General features: G+C 49.5%; 7 protein-coding genes across 12 annotated transcripts; 4 read left to right on the top strand and 3 right to left on the bottom strand.

Moving 5' to 3' along the window:
• Positions 1–691: 691 nt before the first annotated feature.
• Positions 692–5,615, top strand: LOC6617169. Its single transcript, XM_002041460.2, has 3 exons — positions 692–1,136; positions 2,848–3,712; positions 3,787–5,615. Exons 2-3 carry the CDS (start codon positions 2,899–2,901, stop codon positions 5,289–5,291), a joined length of 2,319 nt encoding a protein of 772 aa, XP_002041496.1. The 5' UTR covers positions 692–1,136; positions 2,848–2,898; the 3' UTR covers positions 5,292–5,615.
• Positions 5,489–8,033, bottom strand: LOC6617168 (cysteine-rich hydrophobic domain-containing protein 2). Of its 2 annotated transcripts, none has more exons than XM_032721906.1 (4): positions 7,965–8,033; positions 7,019–7,427; positions 6,305–6,515; positions 5,489–6,237 (listed from the first exon to the last, which is right to left on the bottom strand). In XM_032721906.1, exons 2-4 carry the CDS (start codon positions 7,144–7,146, stop codon positions 6,070–6,072), a joined length of 507 nt encoding a protein of 168 aa, XP_032577797.1. In that variant the 5' UTR covers positions 7,147–7,427; positions 7,965–8,033; the 3' UTR covers positions 5,489–6,069. The 2 variants fall into 2 exon arrangements, with proteins under 2 accessions (XP_032577797.1, XP_002041495.1); XM_002041459.2 differs by having other exon boundaries at positions 7,800–8,017.
• Positions 8,034–8,241: 208 nt separating this feature from the next.
• Positions 8,242–9,114, bottom strand: LOC6617167 (short coiled-coil protein B). Its single transcript, XM_002041458.2, has 2 exons — positions 8,928–9,114; positions 8,242–8,848 (listed from the first exon to the last, which is right to left on the bottom strand). Exons 1-2 carry the CDS (start codon positions 8,980–8,982, stop codon positions 8,496–8,498), a joined length of 408 nt encoding a protein of 135 aa, XP_002041494.1. The 5' UTR covers positions 8,983–9,114; the 3' UTR covers positions 8,242–8,495.
• Positions 9,115–9,604: 490 nt separating this feature from the next.
• LOC6617166 lies at positions 9,605–16,415 on the top strand. Its single transcript, XM_002041457.2, has 5 exons — positions 9,605–9,794; positions 9,864–9,964; positions 10,596–11,637; positions 12,388–13,983; positions 14,051–16,415. Exons 3-5 carry the CDS (start codon positions 11,007–11,009, stop codon positions 16,234–16,236), a joined length of 4,413 nt encoding a protein of 1,470 aa, XP_002041493.1. The 5' UTR covers positions 9,605–9,794; positions 9,864–9,964; positions 10,596–11,006; the 3' UTR covers positions 16,237–16,415.
• On the bottom strand, positions 16,320–17,591 carry LOC6617165. Its single transcript, XM_002041456.2, has 2 exons — positions 16,791–17,591; positions 16,320–16,742 (listed from the first exon to the last, which is right to left on the bottom strand). The coding sequence occupies exons 1-2, from the start codon at positions 17,529–17,531 to the stop codon at positions 16,455–16,457; spliced, it is 1,029 nt and encodes a 342-aa protein (XP_002041492.2). The 5' UTR covers positions 17,532–17,591; the 3' UTR covers positions 16,320–16,454.
• LOC6617164 lies at positions 17,547–18,341 on the top strand. Its single transcript, XM_032723023.1, has 3 exons — positions 17,547–17,567; positions 17,621–18,028; positions 18,081–18,341. The coding sequence occupies exons 1-3, from the start codon at positions 17,547–17,549 to the stop codon at positions 18,339–18,341; spliced, it is 690 nt and encodes a 229-aa protein (XP_032578914.1).
• Positions 18,342–18,697: 356 nt separating this feature from the next.
• On the top strand, positions 18,698–26,226 carry LOC6617163. 5 transcript variants are annotated; one of them, XM_032721885.1, is made up of 12 exons: positions 18,698–18,968; positions 19,295–20,155; positions 20,224–20,484; positions 20,551–20,595; positions 20,880–22,732; positions 23,024–24,099; positions 24,167–24,552; positions 24,615–24,740; positions 24,805–24,926; positions 24,985–25,114; positions 25,179–25,278; positions 25,346–26,226. In XM_032721885.1, exons 2-12 carry the CDS (start codon positions 19,354–19,356, stop codon positions 25,518–25,520), a joined length of 5,076 nt encoding a protein of 1,691 aa, XP_032577776.1. In that variant the 5' UTR covers positions 18,698–18,968; positions 19,295–19,353; the 3' UTR covers positions 25,521–26,226. The 5 variants fall into 5 exon arrangements, with proteins under 5 accessions (XP_032577776.1, XP_032577777.1, XP_002041490.2 ...); XM_032721886.1 differs by having other exon boundaries at positions 18,698–19,010; positions 20,883–22,732; XM_002041454.2 differs by having other exon boundaries at positions 18,698–19,010.
• Positions 26,227–26,231: the final 5 nt, after the last annotated feature.

Here is a 26,231-nt window from a genome sequence, read left to right as displayed (position 1 = left end):
CGTCTGACTTCAGCACATGGCTTTCAGATACGATACGAGATACAACCTCTTCGCATTCTCGGCATCTGCCTCCCGGAAAACTTCAAGGAAGCTCGGCTGAATGCGAATTTTTTGAACCAGTATTCAGCGGGTCGCCTATGTACTCGGTGTACATGGAGTTCTTATGCCGCAAAGGGGTAGTTTCTCACCTGTAAGAGGATTCACGAAAACCTTGTTTACCACACAGCTTGCCAGAAGCTCGATTTCCTACTAAGAATCCAATTTACAGTAGGCTCCCGTCGACAGGAACCTGAAATCGAATACCCAAAGGCCTAAGGAAATTCGATGTCTTTGCTATTACACAAAAAAGCAAGTTATTACAGTGGAGTGCGATTATCTGCGTTCACTTTGACTACAGTGCGCACCAAAAGTAATCTCCCGCAAGAACTTTAAAAAACTATAGTTAAATAAATTAAGTCGTGAGTTTAGCTTTATTTTTAAATACTATTACACACAATGAATAGGTTTCTCAGTTGTCAAACGGGTTTAAGTCTCCAAAGTTTCGAACCTGAGCTAATTCTCAATAACTTTATCTACATTATTGAATTTGAAGATTAAAGATAGTCTGAAACTTTCCGCTCGTGTCTTCTTCACTTCACGGTGAATGGCAGTGGACGAGCGGAAAACAGAACTTGAAAAATCATTATACTTTTTGCATCATTAGCTTTTTGCAGTTTTTATTTGCTATGTGTGTGTGTGCGCGCGAACCCATAAATTTATATATTCCCCGAAATAACCCCGTTCTTAAAAAAAGAGCGGAATAAAAACGTAAATGGCAGCGAAAGAAGAAAAGGCGAAATAAAAAATAATAGGCAACTGTCTCTCCGGCAATCTCTCGCAATCTCAAAAACAACTAGCGACCATAACCATTATTTGTACCTTCCGAATACGAATACGAATACAAGTACGAACACGAATATATAACGTCGCAGCGCACACGCACACCAACACAGGTGGCCGTGTATATAGTTGGGTTTTTGTAGGCCCGTTCGTCGCTTTTTCGAGTTTAAAAAATTAGTATTGAAATCGTCGTTAACGGCGACGGTTTGCCTCAGTTTTGACGCTTGAAAACGGTCGTATTTTCCACTCTCTCGCTGGTAAGTGTGTGTGCGGTGAGCGAGCGCGTGCATGTGTTGGTTTGCAAGGTGTTGCTCTGCTTGGGAAATAAATAGTTCAAGTCGAACTATTTGAAACTTATTGGCAGGCATGTGCATTAAGTTATCAACCGTTGCCATTAGCCGATTAGCGAAAAATGCCACACAAAATATCACTTGTCAATATAATGAATGTTAGTCACTGTGAAGGAAAGTTACGTTCTGTTTCTTTTTCTTGAAAAATTCTCAACTGCACATAACAAGCGTAAATTCGTTTGTCCCCGTGCGTGTGTGTGTGTGTGTGGGTGAGCCGAGCTGTGGCGAGAGCAAGACAGCGAGTTTAGTTTACTCTCTCGGCTCTCGCCAACCTGCACACCACCCCCCGCTCCATCTATCGGCTTATTATCGTATCTTTTTCATTACAGTGCTCTGCAGGCGATTTAAATTAAGTTGGCAATTACATTTTCATCTGGGAATTCAGTGGTTAGTGTGCCAGTTTGGAATTAGTTGGTTAATTGGGGCTGCCAAGGAAGAAGTCGCCTAGCAGAGCACACATCATGTGATATGTCATTTTGAAAGCTGCTTTTCTAACAACCCCCAACCACTGTGCGAATCTTGAGCCGTCGCCGTCGTCGTTGCTGGAAAAATACTCAAAATTTGAGATTCGATTCTAGTTTCAACCCGCCACTATGAATCTTTATATGTAACTTGCCCGCTTTCATTCATATTCGTTGTTCTGTACTGGCGGCGTATCATCCTCCGAATTGTACGATGCGTAATCGCTTCTTAATTTCTATTTCTAGGCTGTATTCGGTTTTCGGCATTCGACGCTATCTTGTTTACTTGCATTTGGAAATCACTATCTCGAAAATGTTCTGTTATTGAGCGTGTTCCACTTGCCACTTTGTCGCAGTGTATCTGTGTGCGGGAGAGTTCGTTTTTTACGTTCGCTTTTTGCTGCCATTATTCGTTTTGAAATAATCAAAATCGATAAAAATTATATATATATATATATATATATATACATATAAGTTTCCTCGCTTTAGATTTGTAAGCTCTTTTTCGTGCATTTATTTGGCTACGGTGAGCGTGTCGGTGAGCTGCCACCTTTGATGGGTTTCGATTTCGATTTCGGTTTCGGTTTGGTTTCGGAATGTGTTAAACAGTTGGAAACACGTCAACTTTAGACAACAAATGTGTATGTGCCAGTAAATATCGAGTTGGTGGTGGATTCTGAAGACGAAAACCGAAACCCAACCGAATCCAAGTCTGCCTAACTTTTGACACAAAAAGTCCAAAACTGGATTTTTTCGTTGGCTCGTAGCCAGCATTTTTTTTTAACCATCTGCCAAGTGAACTTCCAGTGGGCAGAAGTATACATATCAAACGGAAGTCGATTTGCTGATTGAAAAGTTCGAATCCGAATTAATCAAGTTTTCCTGCAGTAGTGTTTATAATACATATGTGGTTTATGTAGCCTGCTTTTAGTATAAATAAAATTTGATTACTAAAACAAGATTGAAGTTGTAGTAATGTTTAGTCATAGAATGCCTACTATATGTATATGACTGACAAGGTGTTCAATGTCTAAAACCTGAATTTTCGAGTTTTCTAATACTGGTTATGACAACGGTTGTCAAATCAATATTTCGTGGTTTTCGAAAACAAATTTTAAAACTAATATTGGAATATTTTTTCGCTTGTTTTCCAACAGCATCGGGAATTTCGAACCTTGATCAAAGGGTCTACCTTGAGAGTCACATCCATGTTAATGCCACGCTACTTGGATAGCTCCTCGTCGTCTGGCAGTCACGGAGCTGCAGGAGCGACCAGCACCTCCACCTCTCCGCCGACGACGGTGGCCGCTCACACGAAGATGCGGCTGCTGAGCAAAGTGGAGCACAACATGCGTCAGAGCCAAGGTCACATCCAGAGCAACCAGAGCAACGCGAGCGGCCAGGACGTCAACCACCTCCTGCACACGGCCTCCACGGGCAACGGCGTGGTAGACGATGTCGACGGACTGCTGACGCCCATGCGCATTAAGGCGCACATGTCGCCACCCTACTCCGCCGGCAGTTCGGTGAAGAGCGATTGCCTCGGCTATAGCCCTCGGCCGGAACGCAACCTGTGGAGCCGGGCAGAAATGCTGGAGATGCTGAGCATTATGCAGAATTTAAACGCCCTGGAGCAGCTAAGCGACCGGAACATGAAGAGCGAGCAGGTCTTCCGGCAGATCGAGGAGGTGATGCGCAGCAAGGGCTACGTGAAGAAGTCCAGCATTCAGATCTGGACAAAGTGGAAGTTCCTAAAGTCCACGTATAACACTACAACGCGCCAGGGTACGGGTGTGCCGAAGGTGGTGCCGGAGGAGGTTTACCGCGTGCTCTGCCGGATGTTAAGTGATGCAAATCATGGCGGCAGCAGCAGCAATGTCAACGGCAGCCTAAGTGAATGCGGCAATTCGATGGACAGTTCCAAGACGGCGGGCGATGATAACAAGGAGGATATTCTCGGAGTGGAGCATCCCATATTCGGCTTCCGACTGGGACCCATTAAACCGGAACCAATTGATATAGGTAAGTGGGCTTGTCAAAATGAAAGTATATTAAGAAAGTCATTACTGAGAACACGTACCATTCAATATTTGCAGGCTATGAGACGACCGAAAAACATGATATGGTTTCCGAGCCCGACATGGAGTCGTTCGACTACGAGGCTGGAAGCTCCCATGCCGACAACGCCGACCAGGAGGATGTGCCCCACTTGCCGTTTATAGTGTCCGTTAAGCATGAGCCCGACGTGGATCTGGGCATGGACACCACCAACACACCACCGCCCACAGCGCCAGCCTCGCCTTCGCCGCCACCAGTAACTCTGGATGAGACCGAAGATGACAGCGTCTACTCATCCACGCCGGTGGCACCGCCTCCCCTGCGTGTGGCCTCCTTTGCTAAGGGCGAGTTGAGACGACCCACCCACGGCATACTGCAGATCGACCGCCCGCCACCGACGCTCACCAAGATGGGACAGCAGCAGCCATCCAATCCGGGCCAGATGAGCCGATCCGTGCCGCTCCAGAGCACCAGCAGCATCAACTTTGTCCACCCACACAGCAAGTTAATGCTACCCAGAAGGCAGAATCCGACTAGCAGTCAATCCGGGCTGCGACTGCCCAGGGATATCAGTGCCCAGTCGACAGGAATGCGCATGAAGACGGTGCCAATGAGGGATACGGGCTACTCGCTGCGTCCGGAGCGTATGATTCACGACATCGATCAGTCCACGTCCAGTCCACCGCAGTCGCCGTCCCCAATGTCCAGTCTTCTGGGTCGCGGACCGCCACCAAAGTATCAGATGGCTGGGCAGCAGGCAGGTGCTTCCACCAGCAGACAGGCCCACATGATGTCTTCCCACCAGCTGACACCGCTGCAGCACCAACAGCTCCAGCCGCGAAAGCGTCGATTAGGCCAAAGTCCGGTGATGGGAATGCCCGTGCCGGTGAAACTGCAGCGCAGTAGTAATATGTACGGCTCAGCACCGAAAGACATCCGATCTCACCCTGCGGTTGGTGAGGAGAGCAAAAAGAAGTCCAGCGAGGAGGACACAAAGCAGCGCAGGAAGCGTCAGGACGAGCTGCTGGCCAAGGAACTCAGCCAACTGGCGTCTGCCATGCGCACGGCACAGAAGGAGATGTTGCAGGACTTCTTCCTGCAGCAGAAGGAGATCGCACGGCGGGAGCACGAGTTCCAGATGAAGCAGGACTCGTTGGTAATGCGGACGCTGCGCAGACAAACAGATGCGCTTGTGAGAACCGCTAACGAGCTGGTCAGTGGAGTTTCCGTGGCAGCTAAAATGGAGCCCGACGATAAGGATGGTGTCATTCCCGAAACTCAGATGCCGTTCGAGCCAGAAACCGAGCTTCAGACTCCGGAAAGCGAGGAGGACAATGAAGATGGAGAAGGGTATGCGGACGATGATGTGCAGGAAACTATGGGAGAGCCAGAATATGAAGATGATGATTATGAGCACGATGAGGATGAGGAAGACGAAGGCGACGACGACGAGAACATGGCCAATGAGAGCGACCTGGAAATGTCCAATCTAGCCATGTCCGAGAGCTCCAACAATGCCGAAATCATTAGCGGAGAGCACTAGATGGCTAACTCCCAACTTCCTAACACATCGCCAAGTATTACCCCAAAAAGACAAACACCATTGTTAATACCGATTCATTCCAATCGCATTCCTTAAGCTATATATACTAAACATATATATATATATATTCCTAGAGCCCGCGCATGGTTAAAAGACTTGATTATATTTAAGCATTAATACATAAATGAAACATAAAGTAAATTAAAATGTATTTATTGTTCATCAACCGTCTATGCCCCAAAGTGCTGTAAAGTTATTGAAACCACAAAATACTTAGGTAACCATATGATATATATCAAAATATATATGTACATTGTACATGAACAGAAAAAGTGTTAATTTGTTCGGGTATCGAAAGAGGGCTTTGAATCCATAGTTAAAAAACACATATTTTCGAAATAACTAAATTTCCTAACTCGAAATTTATTAAATAGTATTGCATTAGTTTGGGAAACAAATAAGAAAATACAACTAAACGAAAAACAGAAAAAGTAGAGCGCCCTAAAGTTACGAGAAATTTGATTATAAACCGAACATGAAATAGTTACTAGCTTAAAATGACAATCTGCGAGTGCACTAAATTTGGTAATGCCCAGTTTGTGTGCTGTGCCTGCGCCTGTCCTGTCCTATGGATTAGTGTACCTATACTCTCTGCTGATTAGCACGATCCGTAAACGCCTAAAGCAAAGTGTTAGCAGCTAGTGTTTATTTTACAATTACCATTACGACAACCCCGCGACCCTGTGGATACCACGCCCGTCCTCCCCCTCGACGTCACTTAGTCGGGCCGGTAGATGGGCGTTTTGGGTATAAATTCAATTAAAATAACATACTCCATCATGGAATTGGAATCACATTGTTGCTTATGCAGTCGCCAGTGCAGGCCCAGCTTATGATATAGATGATTGTTCTCCCATTCGAACAGCTTGTCCAGTGTGAGTTGTGTCTGCAAAAGTGAAAAAAGAGTTTAGGCTGGGATCATCACAGATTTTCCAGATTAATCTGAGGCTTACGCGCTTGCTGAGACAGATGACGGGCCAGAGGGAACAACCGAGCGTGCAGCAACAGCAGACGCAGCCGCAGAAGAGCCATTTGACGTTGACGGGCAGGGATTTCTTCAGCACTCCGTTGATCCGGCCCACCGTCGCCTTGAACTCCTCGGGAGCCACGCGCGACAGCAGACCGCAGGGAAACTCCGCGTTGAAGCGGTTGCTCAGCCCAAATCTGCAAGTGTGCGTGTGAGAAAGTTACAATTCGTGTGCAGTGCAAGTGCAATTATTCTGCCCTGACTCATCTCTTATGCAACCTTCCTGTAATTGACTGCTGGGCAGCAAAGGCGCTCCCCCGAAAATGGGGTCAAATAGCAGGACAGGGCCTAGATCGAAATTGGGTGGCGTTAACCTTGAATTACTTTTTAAATAGGCTCATGCTTGTTTCAGACAAAACACTAATTCGTTATCTTTTCTGTATCTGTATAATATTCTATAAGATAGTCTGTTTGGGGCATGTAGATAATCTAAAGGATCTCTGTGGCAACCTTTACTTTACAAAATGAAATACGTAATTCATTGTTTCACTACAGAACTATGGCGTTTTAAAAGTTCTTTCACTATTACTTTGGCCCCAATTGTGATGATAATGGTGTTGTCTTGCTGAATGAGTTTACATTCTTAACTGCTCTAGCTATCTGCTTTTCCGCTTATCACTCAGTCCATAGACCCACTTACACCGTCATGTTGCCCGCGCCGCGTATGATGATGGGCTCCTGGACCGGCGCCACCGTTTGGTCCTGGAAGTGCTCCAGCTCGTCCAACTGCTCATCCTCGTAGATGGCGTCGAAGTCGGAGAAGGACATGGTTGGCCGTGCCTGCGGAGTTTGTACCTATTATGGCGGGCTGATGGGGCGATGCCGCGAGAACGGATGACTAGGTGACCAGGGGGAACAGAGAAGAGCAGCGGGCGCTCCAGCTGTGCCGAGTGGGAGGTCAAAACATGTTGCTGTCTGCCGTCGCTGGCGGGGATCTGGAAGTTCCTTTAGAGCTGTCCTTCAATCTCAGATTGACACTGCTACTTCCGCCATAAAATGTCGACGTCTGCCGCGTTTCCCAGTGATGCGATTATGACGTCTAGCCTCCTCTGTTGACGCAAATGAGTGGGAGAAGCGGTCGGCGGGGCGTTGGTGGGTGGCATTCAAAATAAAGTGCATATTAAAAAACAATAAATGCAACGCGTGTGCGTGTGTGTGTGTGGGGTCTTTCACAACACTGGCCGCAGTCTGCACTTTGTTGTTGCTTTTATCAACAAGACCGAGCGGGAGGGGAAGATACAAAATACAAACTGCAAATACAAAGGAAGGCCAGCTAAATGTTTGCGTCCCATTAATGGCCACTAAAATTGGAATTTCCCACTCAAACAAATATCGTTAAAAGTAAAAACCACAGCGCAAATGTTTTGTTTTTCCCCACACACACACGCACAGATAGAGCACCAAATCACACACACACACACCTTGCAGCTTATTTCGCAATCACTTTTGTTGCACGTTCAGCTGTTCTGGTTTAAGCACGATCGGTTTTCTTGATTTTCCTGTAGTTTGGGACTGGTTTTGAAATGTTCCGAGCAGAGACTACGACTTATACACGCTTTCTACTTTTTCCGAATACGAAAACTCACTGCTCAATTTGTTGTTGCACGACCACGACGAACAGCTGGCCGACCAAAGTTGCCAATCCGTTGCGTTGGTGGCAGCTCAAAATTTTCAAATAAAGTGTACGCAGGTGTTTTTCTAATAATTGCTAAGAATTATACAAATAGACACATTTTATTATTTAATTAAAATGTCACTCTGTTGTAAGTTATGCAATTTGATCATGGCTATTAAGTTAATCGACCTCTAAAAGCAGCTGGATTGGCAGTGCTGCCATCACGTTTTTCTTTTCAAATCCTTTAATTGCGTGGGGTATTATTGATTTATTAATTATCTATATAAATTAATTACTTCTATGTATAAAATACATAGAGCGCCATAAGCTTAAGCCTAAACAAATACAAATTCGACGATCGAGCAACTGAAATAACATTGCAATAGCTTAATTTCGAGTGTTACAGATTAAAATATACATATGTAGCTCTAGCGTGAACGAGAAGGCATATTTGAGAAGGTTTTTGGTTTCCAGTACCGGTGGGTCGATTGACTATAGAAGATTACTTCTTTTTGGCCGCACTGGGACTGGTGGACTGGAACACCGATGAAGCCGACATCAGGTTCTCGATGTACTGGCCGAGCACCTGGTTCTCGGAGCGCAGCTTGAGATTTTCCTCCTTGACCGAATCGACGCGTTGCGACAGGTCGTCCAGGGTGTTCTGCAGCTCCAGGACCTGTGTGATGAGGCGGGCCTTCTCCTCCCGATCGTCCTGGGCCATTTCCATGGCCTCCAGCGAATTGTGCGATGAATCTGGCGTGGAACTGCGGTTGGTGAACGAGGAGCGCAACGAGTCCATGGACCTCCCACTGGGCATTCGTCCCGTCGCCGGGGGCTCATCGTCCGGAATGACCACTGCATTTTTGGGGCGGATTAGCAATTGATAACATCATCACTCGGGGGACTCCACCCACTCCCTCCAATTTTCACTCACCCTGTGGATCCTCGTCCATGTTGGGAATGCTGTCGTCATTGTTTAACAGGGACATGGCTGGCAGTGTTCAAGGGTACTCTTTATTCTATAAAACTTTAACTCTATTAACTCTTGCCAAATTTCTCTTAACAATTGACACGAAAAATAAAACTACCCTTTGGAAAGTTGGCCAACACTAGCTGCCGGCGCTGCCGTTGTTTGGTATGTGCGGCGTTTTCCAGTACTAGTAGAAGTTTAAGGAGAAGAAGAAGAAGCTGTATTTTGTAATCTGTTAACCAATATTTTAGATAAAGTTACTAAGTTAATGTGCAGTTTTAAATATCTACAACTATTCAAAGGATAAACTTTTTTCGTTAAAAGTGTTCCGAGAAGGTAAGCAGCTGTGCTGGATATTGCAAAAATTTTCCTCTTCAGTTTTTTATAATTTTAAGCACACGTAAAGCCGTTGTTTGATATTTATTTAAGAATTTAAGGCTTTTAAGTAGCGTATTTATAAAATAGTTTACACCAAACATGAAAGTCCGCGTTTATTGACCATTTTATTTCCGCCTTTTCAAAATAACCGACAACAGGCGCCCAAAATTCAACGAACAGAGTTGCCACCTGAGCCGTTCGATCATAGAAATTAAAATACACACATGCTTTTGCAGTTTTTAATATTGTTGAACGACAGAACGCTTCCGTTTCGCTGGCAGTGCGTAATGTTTTGAGCTGCCTTAGTTTGCTTACCTGGTGAAAAATGTGCTTAAATTGTTAAGATTTTCCGCCCGATTTTGTTGGCCATTCGTTTATACGCCTGCATTGACGAGGTCGAACGAGCATTAACACCCTCGCAGCAACAAACTGCACTTCATACGGATAAAGCAGGTAAGCCTACATATCCTGGCCCACCTTTCGACACTCGCGACCTGACTTTCTGAACTTCTATCATTCCAGCCGTGTCCGGCAAGCCAACAGCATCTCGATATCCTGGTTTCCGCCTCCTCCGCGGCTGTACATTTCATTTCGCTCCGCGGGCAAAAACGAATCGCGTGCGGGTAAGTCAACAGTTGGATCCTGGCAGCGGAACCTGTAGACTCGCTGAAAGTGAAAAATGTAGAAGCATTCCATGGGCTCTTGTCCAAATTCCTTTCGAACCAAGATAAGGGGTTTCTGTTATTGTGACATTGGGTGGGCTGCTACGTAACATGGGACTGGGAGATCGGATCGGTTTGGCCATCAAGGGCTTGTATATGTGGTCATGAGGTGGGATTCAAAGCCCCAAGGAGCTATTTATAGGGTCAGGTAGTTTTTGAGATAACATAAATCTTTGGGCAGCATAACTAAAAATGGTATCAAAATTCAATATACGTGCAGTGTGGCCGTACCAGGGCAACGGGGTTTTGCCCAATGGCCGCGGGTAAATTGTAAAAGATATAAAAGAAAAAGTAAGCGCGATAAACAGAAATATTAAGGAAAGAGAATAACACAGGTATAGTAACTAATAACTTTTAGCTGCTAAATATTTCCCCTTTTATTGGGCCAGATGGTGATTGGCATTCAACAGCATATATGCATACAAGTTGCAAATCAACTGCTACCGGATAGATATTTTCTGATTACCATGCTTTTGCAGCTTTAAAACCCTTTTATTGCACCCAAAACTAAATCCAACTTAACCTTTTCCAGGTAATAACAAACCCAAGTAACCGTAAATATTTAAAACTAATTCGCAATCTGCGCACTTAAATACCTGTTGGTATATTATCAGAACCGAGAAACACGAACAAGGAAACGCGCGAAACAATAACATTAATTCAAAAACTTAAAAATTTCTGCGATTTCGATTAAAACAAAAGTGATCGAAGAATATACATATATAAAGCACAAATCGGTCCATCCATAACATTACAAATTGCCAAATAGTTTTGTGAAAAGGGGGAATACAAAAAAATACTAAAGCCGGTGCAGAGTGTAAAATGCCAAAAACTTTTGTGCGCCTCAACGTACAAACATTGTAAAGACTAGAATATAAATTCGATTTCCGCTGGTAAAAAATAAGAAACACAAATCCATAGCTCTAAGCCTAAACGATTCAAAATGCTGCCATTGTCGATGGCCAGTGCGGAGGCCAAGCAGCTCCAGCGCAATATATCATTGTCCATGTCGCCAGCGAATGGAGGAGCCATCTCTCCATCTACTGTGAATGGCAATGGTGTTGCCTGCGCCTCCGGCGGAAATCCAAATCCCAACAGCCTCCTCACACTGGCTCCGCGCAAGGAGGAGCTGCGCTTCCTGCCCCTCGCACCCATGGGCGGCAACAAGACCTGCAACATCACCATCAGCAATGTCCAGCCAATGAAAACTAAACTGAAGACGGTCAACATAGTGCCAAATTCCATAAAATCCGCTGGAACTGGTGCCACTGCCGGATCAACAGAAGCTCCCCTGTTCCAGCTGTTGCCATCGCCCATTAATTCCAGCCAACCGTTGGTGGCCATACTGGCCCCCAATCGCAAGACCACGCTGCTCGGCGGAGGTGCATCCAATGCCCAACCGGTGGTCATACGCTCCGGAACACCTATGCACAAGAACAGCCTTACCGTTGACACCAGCAAGAAGCCCATCCAGCCAGGAGGATCGGCTGCAGCAGTCGCCGTGGGAGGCGGAACTGGAGGAGCACCTTTAACGCTCGTGGGCAAAACGGCCGTTCCACCGAAAATACAAACGGGTGAGTGTAGGGTTTCGGTTTCCCCTTCTTCCGAGTTATGTAAGTTATGAGTTACAAGTCGGTTTCTCCAGTCTGAGAGGAAGAGGAAGAACAGATCCCCAGATCCGAGGCCAGTCGGAAAATGGGAAACACTCTTGCAGATGTGTGTGTGTGTGCTCGCGCGAGTGTGTGTGTGTGGGGTGCGGGGCAATCTTTATAGTTTACTTTCGTTGTTCACATCGCTCTGCGGGTTTAGTTTTTAGTTGTTGTTCGACTGCTGCACATTTCATAACACCAATTTAATAGGGTTTGTGTGCGTGTGCCATTTTCGGAAAATATGTTCCAAGCATCGAATTGGGTGGTTGCCATGTTTCATGGCTGGGGCGGTACAAATCGGAGAAGCAACTCGAAGAACTTATTGCTATTTCCAATATATATGATGTATATATGCTGGCTTTATCAGTAGCAGTATGCAAAAGGCGGGGTGCCAGCGAAAACAGCAACAACAACAGCAGCACCAGCAAAGCGACACTGATGATGACGATCAGGTTTTTGCAGCTGCAATAAGAGGAGAAGATTTTGGATCAGCAGTGCCAGAGCGAAGTCGATCGGTGCGGTGGAGGTGCGGCGGTGCGGTGATCGGGTTCGGGTTCGGGTTCAATGGAGGATCCAATCGGATTGCCTTCGGGTGACTAATTAAAGAAAACTCAAAGCTAATTCGTGTCTTTATCTTTCTGCTTTTCTGCTCTCCATTTGGATGCAACCGTACAGCGGCACCTGTCCAGATTCCCAGCACGGGTCCGGGTGCGCAGGTCTCCCTGCTGGCCAATCCCCTCAAGCCACGTGCTCCACTCATACTCAGCAAGGTGGCGGTGGACAAGCTGCGCCTAAAGTTCAGCCAGGTCAAGAGCAATCCGAATGCACTCGTTCTCGGCAAGGCGAATAATGTGAAGAAACTTCTGACATCGCCGAACTCCAGTGGCGAGGATAAGACCAGGAGCACCCAGAACAACAACAAACTGAATACTAGTGCCAGCCAACTAAAGCCAGTTGTGGCACCCAAAGCGGCGATGCCCATTGGCACGGAGGAGCCGACCACTAATAATAACAAAATGAGTCTGATTAAGGCGAAGCCCGCGGCCATCAAGACAGTGCCGCTGCCCAACCAGGAATCGCCCATTGTGCCGGCAGTGGCGCCTGTTGTTACAGCTCCAGAGAAAGTCGACGTTAAGCCCACTGCAAAGCCCTCAATCAAGACAACACCCAAACCAACTCCTAAACCTTTGGAGATTTCCGTAAATGGGCCAGCCAAGGAGAAAAAGGGGCCTGCCAAGGAGCAGAAACAGAAGGCAATGGACAAACCACCAGTGGTCAAGGAAATCACTCAACGCCTGCCATCTGGGCCCAAGGAATTGCCCAAACTGAAGCGCTCGAAGTCCTTTGTGTCCAACCATCCCACTTCGTTAGTGGCCAACAACGAGCGACGTCACTCGGTGGCCATTATGGCCAAGGAGGTGGATGTGATCGAGCAGCCCAATGCGCCAATCGAGACCATCACCATTGAAGATGATGATGAGAGCGAGGAAGAGCAGCAGAAGCCGACGAAGGAGACGCCGAAGCAGAAGCTGGAAAAGGAGACGCCGAAGCAGAAGCAGATCACCATGCCCATTCTGCCCGCAGGGATAACCATTTCCACCACCACCAGTACGGCCAAGAAGAAGGCCGTGAGGAAGAACTCCTCCGTGACGACAATCTCTTCTAGTTCCAGCGACAGTTCGTCCAACAGCGATGTGGAGGAGGTGCCGGCCAGGAAAACCGAGAAGGAACTCAGCCGGCTGCCTGGCATGAGCATCATCAAGGCGGAATCTCTGCCACTGAGCAGGGAGGACTTTGAGCGCTCGTTGCGCTGCGATGAGCAGGTGCCCCATACTCCGCCCAAGTCCTCCGCCTCATCCTCTTGCGGCTCTTACGCATCGGAAACGTCGCCGCCGCCCAAACTCGCCGATCCGAAGCCATCAAGTCCACCTGCAAGGAATAGCAAGAAAGCCAACGACCATGATGCGTACCCACCTCCTGGCAGCAAGACCAATGACTTTAAAAAGAGCATGATTCAGAACCTGAACATGCTGAAATGGCGCGGCCAGCAGCCGGCCAACCTGCAGAACTCCACCGTCCGGTTCGAGCTGAATGAGTTTAATTTTCTGCAGATAAACGAACGCTGCCCGCCACGCCAGGGTCCAGCTTCATACTTCGAGCGGCCTCTGTATGATCGTCCCGGCCGCAGGCCCTCGGGCTGCATCCACCCGCTGCTATACTTGTGCCAGCGTTGCAATTGCCACGGACCCGCCGCCGACTTCCTGGCACCACGTGAGTAAAGAGAGCAGCTTCCAAATCCCTAAACTCTATATATATTATATATTATTTTCTACCACAGATTTCTGCTCCGTTAACTGTGTGCGTCGATCGCAGAAGCGTCGTCTGCCGCAGAGTACGCAGAAGGAGAGCAAGATAAGCCGTACCCAACTAGAGCAAACAGCTGGAACAGCGCCAGATTTGCCACAAAAGCAGCAAACCAGCTACAAACCCCACAAATCTCTGTCTGCCATACAGGAACAGCTGCAGCAACGTCAAAAGGATAAGCCCAGAAAGCAATTCCGCTGGAGCGAGTACCTCAAGTCAAAGGGCAAGGATGTGGCAGCGCCCATCCACCTGTTCCTCAATCCGTTCCCCATCAGTCCCAACTGCTTCGAGTTCGGCATGAAGCTGGAGGCCATCGATCCGGAGAACTGCTCGCTCTTCTGTGTCTGCAGCATTGTCGAGGTTCGTGGCTATCGGCTGAAGCTAAGCTTCGACGGCTACTCCTCCATGTACGACTTCTGGGTGAACGCCGACTCGCAGGACATCTTTCCGCCAGGCTGGTGTGACGAGACAGCACGCGTTCTGCAGGCGCCCAAGGACTACAACTCGGAGCGGTTCAGTTGGAGCCGCTATTTGGTGAAAACGGGCTGCAAGGCAGCTCCGCGGGCGCTCTTTGGTCATCTGAATATGCAGCAGCAGATGGATGTGCGCAACGGCTTTGCTGTGGGCATGCATCTCGAGGCGGAGGACCTGAACGACACGGGAAAGATTTGTGTGGCCACAGTGACGGATATTCTGGACGAGCGCATTCGAGTCCACTTCGACGGCTGGGATGACTGCTACGACCTGTGGGTACACATCACCTCACCGTACATCCATCCCTGCGGCTGGCACGAGGGACGCCAGCAGTTGATCGTTCCGCCGAACTACCAGAGGTCTGTCTTCATTTGGGATGACTACATATCAGAGGTTGGTGGAATGGCCGCCTCCAAGGAGCTGTTCACACCACGCCAGCCAATGGAGTACCAGGAACGCATGAAACTGGAGGTGGTGGACCAGCGTAATCCCTGCCTGATTCGTCCGGCCACAGTGGTGATGCGGAAGGGCTACCGGGTTCAGCTGCACCTGGACTGCTGGCCCACGGAGTACTACTTCTGGCTGGAGGACGACAGTCCCGATCTGCACCCCATCGGCTGGTGCGAGGCCACCTCGCACGAACTGGAAACACCGCCTGGCTATCTTCAGCCCAAGTCCGTGATGCCCTGCGATGTGGAGGGATGTCGGGGCTTTGGCAACGCCAAGCGCTTCAACCTCAACGTCCATGCTTTGCGGGAATGCTGTCCGTATGCGCCGGAGAATTGGCGTCAGTGGCGCTCCAAGACGGTGAAGCCGCCGCGTGTGGCGCCCGAGAATATCAGACGTGGATGGGCGAAGAAAGCAAAGCGAGCCAGTTCGGAGGCCAAGCAAGCAATTAAGGAGGACTCCCAGCTAGAGATTGTCCAGCCGAAGGTCGCGGAAAAGGTGCAAGCCAAGCGAAAGACGCCTCCATGTGAGGAGAAGGTTGTGAAAAAGCAGAAGCAGGAGGATGCGGAGCAGGTGCCGGATGAACGCTCCCTGGCCATAGCCAGATCCTTTGTGAAGGACTACGGACCACAGTTCCTGCCAAACTATCGCCTCTGGCAGCTCAACAGCGGCTTCCAATTGGACGACTTGCGAACCAATCCGCTCCACTGGACCAGCTGGGATGTGTGCGAGTACTTAGAGCGTGCCCTGGATTCCACTGACATTGCCAAGCTGATCTTCGAGCAGGACATCGACGGCAAGGCGTTGCTGATGCTGGGGCGCAAGGAGTTGGAAAAGTACCTGAAACTCAAAGTGGGCCCGGCCGTGAAGCTCTACTCCCTGATTCTGAATCTGCGTATCGCGGTCATCTGCAAGTTTGATTCCAATAACATCGAACTGGATAGCAATACTGCTGATCCGATTCTGAGGGAGATGAATACACCTGTTCCTGCGATAAAGCAGCTGCCGGAGCAGTCCCAGAGCAACGGCTACAAGGCGGACCACGACCTGGAGCTCTCCGAGAGCGCGGACGACGAGGACGACGAAGACGAGATGCTTGACAGCGATGACTTTCTCAGCGTTAAGCCGAGCTCCCTGGTCATTGACGAGGACGCCGATGGCGATGGCGATTGTGAATCCGACGGCGATGTGGAGATGGTGCCGCTGGAAGTGCGCACGCCCTTGCGCACGTCCTCCTAGGACTCCTACGATACCAGGCATACCGCTTCCGTTGATTGATTTATAAGATTATTTTGTTGCACCGGCCTCGGCCCCTTCGGGTATTATGTTTATAGGTAGTATTTATTCTTTAAGCCGATATGAATTCGATTTGTTTGTTTTTCGATCCCTATCCAATAAATGATCCCTCTAGATATGTACACCATCCTGACTATTTTCTTGGGTAAACAAACTCCTACCTATTCCTCCGGCGAAGGTTCGGGTTCTTCGGGCACAACTATGGTGCCATCCACTTCGAAGAGAACGTGGCCGAACAACTGGGTCACCTCAACGAGCTGCTGGAACTGCTCCATGTTCTCGTAGCGCAGGTTGTTCACCTCCTGGTAGTTCTTCAGCGAGGTCAGCAGCTCGTGATCGGAGAGATCTCCATCCTTTTTCAGGATTATCATCAGAGCCTTCAGCTCCTTTACACTCAGCTTGAGGAACGAGTTGTCCTCGAGCACCTGGGTGGCTACAGGGAGGATTTTCTGGAAAGGCATGGGGATTAAGCGAGATAAAAGTGTGGAAATTCATACTTTCGCCACGAGATCCATCAGTGCCGGATGGTGGTGCTCGCTGGCCAGGTGGAAGACCTGCAGAACCACCTCCATGGGCCATTCCTGGTGGGCCAGCTTGTCGATGTAGCAGTCGATGAAGTCCAGCATCTCGTAGCGCTCGGCCAGCAGCATGAGGTCACCGCACATGTCAATGGTCAACGCATTGCACACCTCGTACGTGTAGATGTAGAGGAGCAGCGCCTCGTAGGCGGTGGGAGAGGCGTCGTCCACGCTGATCACTCGCTTGTTCTTCTGGAACTCGGGATCCCTGATCAGGCGCTCGAACTCCGCGGAGGCGGAGATGAGCATCACCTGGTGGCAGCGGAAGATGCATGGACAACGCTTGCCCTCCTTCAACTTGTCCGGTTGCGAAACATGGAGCTCGCAGTCCGACTTTTGGCCATTTCGCAACAGGTCCAGGCGACGTAGCTTGCAGTTCATAGTGACTGGGGATTTTTTGGGGGCTTTGCTCTTACATAGCACAAAATTTGGAATTCGAAATTGGGGTTTCCCTGGCAGGAATGTCAGACTCTGAGAAGGAGGCCGCCGGCAAAGCCCACCAGGGAAGCACCAATCGGTGGGCAGACCTGGAGGAGGAGGATGAGGCGGACGCCCAGGGAGGGATCCAGAACTTGAAACCAGTGCGCAGTTCCAGCTTGGGACCGGAACTCGTGGTGCCCAGAACGACAGCTGCATCGAATGTTGAGGAGGATTTCCCATTGGGTTCTTCAAATGATGGATCCAAGCGCGCGACAAGTAGAAACCGCCGACTGGAATACTTTCGCAGTGGAGCCGATGCCGATTGCCAGGTGCACGTCCTGAGCAACTGCCCTCAATCCGATGAGCCGGCGGTCAGTGTCTGCTACAAGAAGTTTGGCTGCCATCGGATCTTCCTGGCCACCGCCTCCGACAAACTGGAGCAGGACGTGTACCAGAACAAAGACTGGAACGGCGTACTTCAGATAAATGGGGTTTCGCCCGAGAGCGTGGAGATCTTCCTGGAGTTCATATACACCTTCGAGGTGACCTCGCCGCTGGTCCAGCTGAAGCTGGTGGGGGATATATTCATCCTGTCCTGCGCCTACAACATGCCGGAGCTCCTCCGGTCCTTTGCCGAGAAACTGAAGGAGCAGGAATGGCCTCTGGATGACATCTTCCCGGCCTTCGACCTGGCATTCCGGCATAACATCATCGATGTGGAGCGCGTTTGCATCGAGGTGAGTAGATTGGAATACAATATGGAGTCTTACTAACTTAGTTATCTTTTAGAAAATCATAGAGGAAGGCGCATCTTTGATCCAGGAACCCAGTTTGATGAAACTCCCGGTCTATGCCCTAAACTACGCCATCCAGCACTGGCTGGTGACGGATGCAGTGCCTCCAGATGAGCTCATCAATATTTTGAAGCAGTACCAGGAGATGAATGAGATTACATTCGCCAACACGCAAAAATTTTCGCACTTCACCAAGATTATTAAGTATTTCCCCAATGTTCTACTGGATGCCGAAGGATTCATCAATCAAAACTAGAAAACTAAGTGGAACCCCCAAAGCTTCGCGCATAAAACCAAACAATTTTTGAAAATAATGCAATAAAATATTAGCTCTCAAAAGCTTTGTATTGCGTATCTTTTGCATATGGCAAACTGGAAGCTCATCTAAGGAGAAGCTTGAAACAGCTGACTATGTTATAATTTTCAATAATTTCCTATTGAACAAAAGCGACCAAAATTATAGACGCATTTTTCAAAAAGTTAAACGGGCAGTGCTGCCAACCGGTTGCACCACCCACGACGGTATTTTCGAATGCGCCATTTTCGGTATTTTCCGGCAGATACCAGCCAAGAAGCGAACGCGTTATGCGAGGGCCGCATTTGGTACACTGGTGCGCCATTTTACTCGCATAAAGCCGAAAATTCACACAGTGGCCAGAAAGCGAAAAATTGCACAGTGCAAAAAGGTGTTTGGTAATTGATGAAAAGTTTTGCGCGTACCGTGAACCGACCGTTAATGATGTGCCCGCACGCGCAGCGGTGAAAGGCAGTTAATTCGCCTGTGGAGACGCGCTCACCACAACAAACTCGTGCTGTCCGAAAAAAAAAGTCGGCGCTCGGATTGCGGATTATCGAAGTACCGTACGGCAAGGCAGCAAAAAAAGTACGGAAAAGCCGCCCATGCAACGCGGCCAAAAAAGATAATGCAAGTGCAGTAATATTAATTGCCTGGCAGAGCGGCGCATACAGACACACTCCTCCTTTTTTTCCCCCCTTTTTTTTCTCTCTGGAGGCGCATGTTTTGTTTTTTCGTGCACTGTACCGTGGGCTCGGTGTGTGTTTGTGTGCGTCGGTGTGCCTGTGCGTGTGTGTGTACACATTTTAGGCGGCAATGGTGTGGGGCCCTGGCCAGCCGATAGTCCGCCGCGCCGCGAATGTTATCGATAGAAGAGCCCTAACCATTTGTTGTTTGTTTTCCTTTTGTTGCAGTTTTCATGTCTATATAAACAAACGCATAGCGAAAGTCGGTTAAAAAATCAAGCAGCGAAATGGAGGAGATATCCAGTTTGGACTCGTTCGGCGCCGAACAACAGGATCAAGATCGAGAACAGACTACGGCGACAGCCAGTGAAACTCTGGATACGCCCGCCTCGCCGCCAGCGGAGGATGCAGCTGCGCAGGAAAGCAAACCGCCAACGGGCGACGCTGCCAAGGAGGGGGATGACGACTTCGAACAGATCTCCGAGGGATCACTTGACGCCGATGATAACCAGTCGCGGGATAAGGCGGCCAGTACACCAGCGGATCCCGTGGATGTGGAGGAGCCTGCCGAGGAGCCAACGCCCAACGAGGAGCCTCAAGGCTGTGAGGATGAGCAGCCACAAACAGAAGCCGTCAGGGTAGATCCACAGGAAGAGCCAGAGGAGGCGGAGGAGGAGACTGATGCCCTCCAGGCCACTGCGGAGGAGGTGGAGGCAGCTGCCGCCGAAGCAGACGCTGTCGACGGGGGTCAGGCTTCACCGGAGGCAATGGATGTGGATGAAGGGGAAGGCGAGGCGGATGCAGAAGGTGAAGCTGAGCAGGAAGCAGAAGACGACGCAGCTCTGGAGCGAGAGGCGGCAGATGATGTAGATATGCAGTCCGTAGGCGCAGACTCACACCAAGCGGAGGATGCAGAGCCACCGGAGGACCGGGATGAGGTGGACACAAGCCTAGAGGAACAGGACAATGGCCACGATCCTGAGAAAGATGCGCCCGCCGATGAAGATGATCCGGATGCAGAAGGAGATGCGGAATCTGAGCAGGTGGATGAAAATGCGGAGGAAACCGGTGAAGCCGAACATGGGGATGGTAAGTCTTAGTACTTCTTTGATGCATGTTTATGAAAAGACTTAATGAATGAACTATCTACATTACAGACACAGTGGAAAATGTTTTGGAGCCAGAGGAATCAGATGTTTGCCTCATTCCCGACGATCAAGAGACGGAAGTGACTGAAGCTGAAAAGGAACTGGCCCGCGAGAACGCCGAGAAGGCCGCCGAAGAGGAGGAAGCCGAGGAGCGGCAAGCCAAGACTCCCGATAACGATGGAAAGTCCCCTGCAGATGCCGCCGACGATGCAGAAGACGACAGTGCAGCTGCCGTTGACGCCACCGACGAATCCCCAACCACGCCAACTGGTAAGTGCTCCACACTTAGACTTGAAATGCCCTATCCCACATCTACTCTATCCATTTTGCCTGCAGATGCTCAAGCTGGAGCTAAGTCGGCGGCAACAGGCATTGCAGAAGGTGAGCAGATTGGGTTCATTCCTGGGCAAAACTCACTAACTGCTTTATTCGACTGCATTCTATTGTTTTAATTCTTGCTTTAAATTTAGTTTGTTATTACAAAATTGGCTTCGAGCATACGGAATAATTGCTTTTGAAAAAAAAAAATTCAGTTTGACCCTTAGTTTGTAGTTTATCTATGAATTCGCATTTATGGTGGTTGCCTATGATTATTTGCAACACGAAATTGAATGATCCACCTGTTGCTTGTGCCTAAACTAATGTAAATCCCCTTTTCCTGCCAGCAGATGGAGTAGATGCAGCAGCTAACGAAGAGGAGGCCGGTGGCGATGTTCCCGATCCCGACGAGCCAACAGCCGAGGAATCCTCCAGTGCTGGAGCGGGTGAACCTGGTTCCACGCCGAAAATCATCATTAGTTGGATCGTTGGCAGCGTACAGAAGTGCAAACAGTGCGGCGATGAAAAGAATTGTGGGTTCCGGTATAGGAGTCTAGAGGAGACAGAAGAAAATGATAAGGAGAAGGAAAAGGATAAGGCAGAGGAGAACGCTGAGGAGGAGGAGGAGGAGGCTCGGCAAAAGCCTGCTGCTCCCAGAGGGTTCGAGTACATCTGCGACACCGCCTGTGTCGACGCCCTGCTAGACGATCAACCCGGCAAATACTTTGTACGCCGCAAGAAGTTCCTGGTCGAGGAAGTGGTTCGAGAAGAAGGCGCCGACGAAGCGGAGGCGAGCGCTGATGGCGAGGGCGAAGATGTCGAGGAGGAAGCTACTCCAGCCAACACGCAAGATTGCCTGCAATGCAAGGATAAGATGCGGTGCAAGTACTTCATCAAGCAGGACCAGGACTGCTTCTACATCTGCAATGACGATTGTTTCAATCTGCTCAACGCTGAGGAGCCAGAGAAATTCAAGCTGAAGCGGCATTCGATTCGAGTGCGCAACATTGGGGCCACAACGCTACAGCCACCACAAAACTCGCCCAGCAAACGGACCGACGGCAGCGTGGTGGCGCGGACGGTGGAGGAGGCAGAGACGGCGCGCCTGGACAGGATCGAAAGCTTTCGAAGGCGCTGCGCCGACTGCGAGGCGGATATCAATACGGACGAGAAGCAGCTCATGTGGGAGACCATGGACTTCTGCAATGAGGTGTGCCTGGGCAGCTATCAGCGCACCATTGGCTCCACCTGCGAGACCTGCAAGCAGGAGGTGAGCTCCATAGCGCTTGGCAAGTACTGCGTGCGATTCGGTTTCGATGTGCGGCAGTTCTGCTGCGCCGGCTGCCTTAACACCTTTAAGAAGGGTCTAAAGACGTGCTCCTGCTGCCAGAAGGACATCAGCGGCGGGCAGGAGGGCTTCCTCGCCCCGGTGGGTGACAAGGATCAGTTTAAGGACTTCTGCTCGCAACCCTGCCTCCGTCGCTACGAAAGCATGTGCAATCCCCGACGAAAACTGCGCACCGATGTCTGCGGTGTGTGCAACAACCAGAAACCAGTGAGGGTGGAGATGCTGCTGGAGGACAGAGAGCACTACTTCTGCTCGAATCCCTGCTTCTCGGCCTTTAAGTTTGTGAGCAACGTGAACGCCGATCCGTGCGCCATGTGCTCCAAATACTTTGAGCGGCGGAGCGCCGAGTCCTACACCATCTACAACGAACAGCAGTCACCGAAGGTCTTCTGCTCTCGGGTCTGCATCAACGTGTACATCATCGTCAACAGGCACATCGTCTCCTGCCAGTGGTGCAAGGTGAAGAAGTACAACTTTGACATGATCTACCAGATTGGTGGGCCGCACGATCAGGAGACGCTCACCTGCTCCATCAACTGCCTGACCATGCACGGCGTTAGCTGCAACATCTCCGCCAGGGCGGTGACCAAATGCGACAATTGTTCCAACTTCAATACGCCCCAGTATCATTTGACCATGTCGGATGCTTCCATGCGCAACTTCTGCACCTACCAGTGTGTGATGCAGTTCCAGAATCAGTTCGCCCGCGCTCCCCTCACACTGGACAGCGACCTGCCGCCCAGCAGCAGCCCCGGCAGCTCCAAGTCCCAGCAGCAATCCAATCGGGGCAGCAAGAACGCGGCACCATTTCCCACGGGTCTGCCCAAACGTGTCAAACTGAAGCTCTCCCACGTGAGTCAAAAACTAAATTATAAACTTAAAGGGTATACACTCTGTGTTTTTTTTAATTTTACAAACTAATAGTAGCCATGCAATAAGTGTTAAAATATTAAACATAAACGAAGTGTTTTTTGGAGTTACCTGCTCGCTTGATTATTAATCCATTTACTTCAATTTGGCTTTCAATTCAAGTTTCAATTGCAATCTTAATTTCATTCAATGCACATTAAAATAAAAAATAACGTAAATTAATTAATTATCATACCTACGTTTTATATAATTAATGTCCCCCGGTAATTGCAGACTGGAAAAGGTGGCGTTGGAGGCAAGAAATCCGGCTCGGGCACCATGCTACCGGTTATATCCACGGTGCAATCGCTCGCCAGCGGCGAAACCGAAGCCCGGATTGGCAATCTAACGGTTCGTCGGAAGCGTGGACGTCCCCGGGAATCGGGAACCTCATCCCCGCCGCTGTCCATGCCGGGTGTCCATCCGCCAGCACCGCGAGGAAGGCCACGCAAGCACGTTGTGGACTACGCGGCTCGTTCACCATCGCCCACTATGTCAGGCGGCAGCTCCCACATGGGCATTCCAGGCAGGCGAAATACTACCACGACTATGGACTTCGGGCCGGCTACGGTAACGGAGACCAAGATCATCACAGTGCCACCATATCCCAAGTCTGTGCGAAACGTGAACATAAGCTGTAAGCCCTTAACGGTGACCCAGGGCGAGCAGTGTAGTCCGGATGTGCGGGATTGCGCCACCCAGACGGAGAAGGACTACTCCAACAAGGTGCTCATCCCGGTTCCGGTGCCCATCTTCGTGCCGCAACCCATGTACATGTACTCGGCTCCGTTCCCCGTACCAGTGCCCATTCCGCTGCCAATCCCTGTGCCTATTTTCATACCCACCACGCGCAACACGGCGCAAGGTATTCTTAAGGAGATCAAAAAGATACAGGACAAGATGCCAGAGGATCCGCTGGAGGCGGAGTTGCTTATGATGGCCGAGATGGTGGCAGAGGAGAAGCACGAATCGGACTCCGATTCGGACAACGAGATCAAGCCGGATCCGGGCCTGGTCAATCTGCAGTACCAGAACACCCTCGAGTCCGTCGCCCAGCAGCAGCAACAACAGCAAGTGGTGGACGTCAGCGGAGCCGGACATAATCCCTACGGCGACGATATGCTGCAGATAGCCCTCAAGATGGCCACAGGCGACTACGACAATCATCACCAGACCTCGACGGTGGATCTGGAAACGTCGATGACGGCGAATACGATCAGCAGCCAGTCGCCGATGGGTCACGACGGCATGGGTCAAATGGGAGTACATCATCTCGACCAGCAGCATCACATGCTTGATGCCACGCAGCGGTGAGTTAAGAGGGATGGCAATCAGAGATCAATACTCATGTACTTACTTCAATTGTATTACTTTCAGAACACCACGTGGACGCAAGCGGGGCGTAGGCGTCGTCATGGACACACCCAACCGCAATAGCCGCTCGCCGGTGAAGAGGCAGCGCGGCGGCGAGATGGATCACTCGGCCCTGCAGCAGCAGTCCCAGCAGGCACAGCAGCCGCAGGAGAAGCCCGACGCCCAAATGTTCCTGAAGTACACTTTCGGGGTGAACGCATGGAAGCAGTGGGTGATGACCAAGAACGCAGACATCGAGAAGAGCTCCATGCGCCGACGGCCCTTCAAGACGGAGCTGCTTCAAATGACCGCCGACGAGTTGAACTACTCGCTTTGCCTCTTCGTCAAGGAAGTGCGCAAGCCCAACGGGACGGAATACGCGCCGGACACCATCTACTACCTTGTGTTGGGTATGTAGTTACTCCGGGCTTACATATGTACCATTTGATTTTATTCGAATCTCTTTCTTCAGGCATTCAGCAATATCTGTATGTGAATGGACGCATAGACAACATATTCTATGATCCGTACTACGAGCGGTTTACCGAGTGCCTTGACGAGGTGGCGCGCAAGTTCTCCGTGCTTTACAACGATTCGCGTAAGTTGAATCAACTTGAAATGAGCCAGTTCCAGCGTAATCGCATCTTTATACACCTTCACAGAATACATTGTCACTCGCGTGGAGGAGGAGCACTTGTGGGAGTGCAAGCAACTGGGCGCCCATTCGCCGCATGTTCTGCTGAGCACGCTGATGTTCTTTAACACCAAGCACTTCAATCTGACGGTAGGAGTAAATGATGCAGCGTTTGTTGACCTGCTCTAAATTCCGTTTGGCTTTTCAGACCGTGGAGGAGCACATGCAGTTATCCTTCTCGCACATAATGAAGCACTGGAAGCGCTCGTCACAGAATTCAAAAGTTCCTGGCTCACGAAACGTGCTCTTACGATTCTATCCACCGCAGGCGGGTCTGGGTAAGTCCTCAACATTGCTTGGGATGCACAGAAACTGAGCTCTTTCTTGCCTTTTTTCAAACAGATGCCAATCCGCGGAAGAAGAAAGTCTACGAGCAGCAGGAGAATGAGGAGAATCCGCTGCGCTGTCCCGTCCGCCTTTACGAATTTTATCTCTCCAAATGGTTAGTTAGTATGCTTGAACACCTAATGGAATTGATTGCTAATCGTGTACGTACGTTTGTTTAACAGCCCGGAGAGCGTGAAGACCCGCAACGATGTCTTTTATCTGCAGCCGGAGCGCTCGTGTGTGCCCGACTCGCCGGTTTGGTATTCGACGCAGGCTCTGGGGCAGGACGCACTGCAGCGGATGCTGCACCGCGTCAAGATGGTCAAGGAAATCAACATAGCGCTACTAACGACTTAATGTTTAGTTAGGCAGTTATATCATTGTGTACGCGCACGGCTTGTCCTGCAATGACACCCGGAGGACGATTCTTCGGCTTGGTGCTTAGCACATGTTTGTTTGCGGGCAAAACCAAATAGGACTAACCTAGGAGCGAGAGTTGTGCTATATTATAAATTGTTTTAAACTTATTTGTACGCCTATTTCGATTGTCTCCAGTTGCGATAACGTTGATGGAGGTGACCTTGTATAAAATGTGAACGCCAACCAAGCACATCTCACTTTCGATTGACTAAACTTAATCTAGGAATCAACAAATACGAGCAGCAATACACACAACTAAACTTAACACCCACTCACACACGCACACGCACACTCATGTAGACACCCGAGACATTTTCATTAGTTTTAGGATGGTAAGATCGTAAGCCAGACAACCAGGCATCTTTAGTCATTACTTAGATTGTTTAGGCGATAAGGCAAGAGCGATGTGGTGCCCGGCCGGATAAACGGATGCGGATGCGGATAAGTGCATGTATGTATGTACATAGATTGACGATGGATGACCAGACAATGTGTACCATGTGGGCTGTACATAGGATGCGAACCTTAACAATTAGCCGCGCTGTTGTTGTAAGTGTTGAATTGTAAAATGCTGTACACCTTAACTGCAAGATCGAAGTGCATGTACATGTCTATATATAAATACATACATACTTTCAATGAATCAAG

The sequence above is a fragment of the Drosophila sechellia genome, chromosome 3R (genome assembly GCF_004382195.2).
Source record: "Drosophila sechellia strain sech25 chromosome 3R, ASM438219v1, whole genome shotgun sequence".
Taxonomy (NCBI): Eukaryota; Metazoa; Arthropoda; class Insecta; order Diptera; family Drosophilidae; genus Drosophila; species Drosophila sechellia.
Note: the sequence above shows the minus strand (reverse complement) of the source record. Positions and strands in the feature narration are given on the sequence as shown.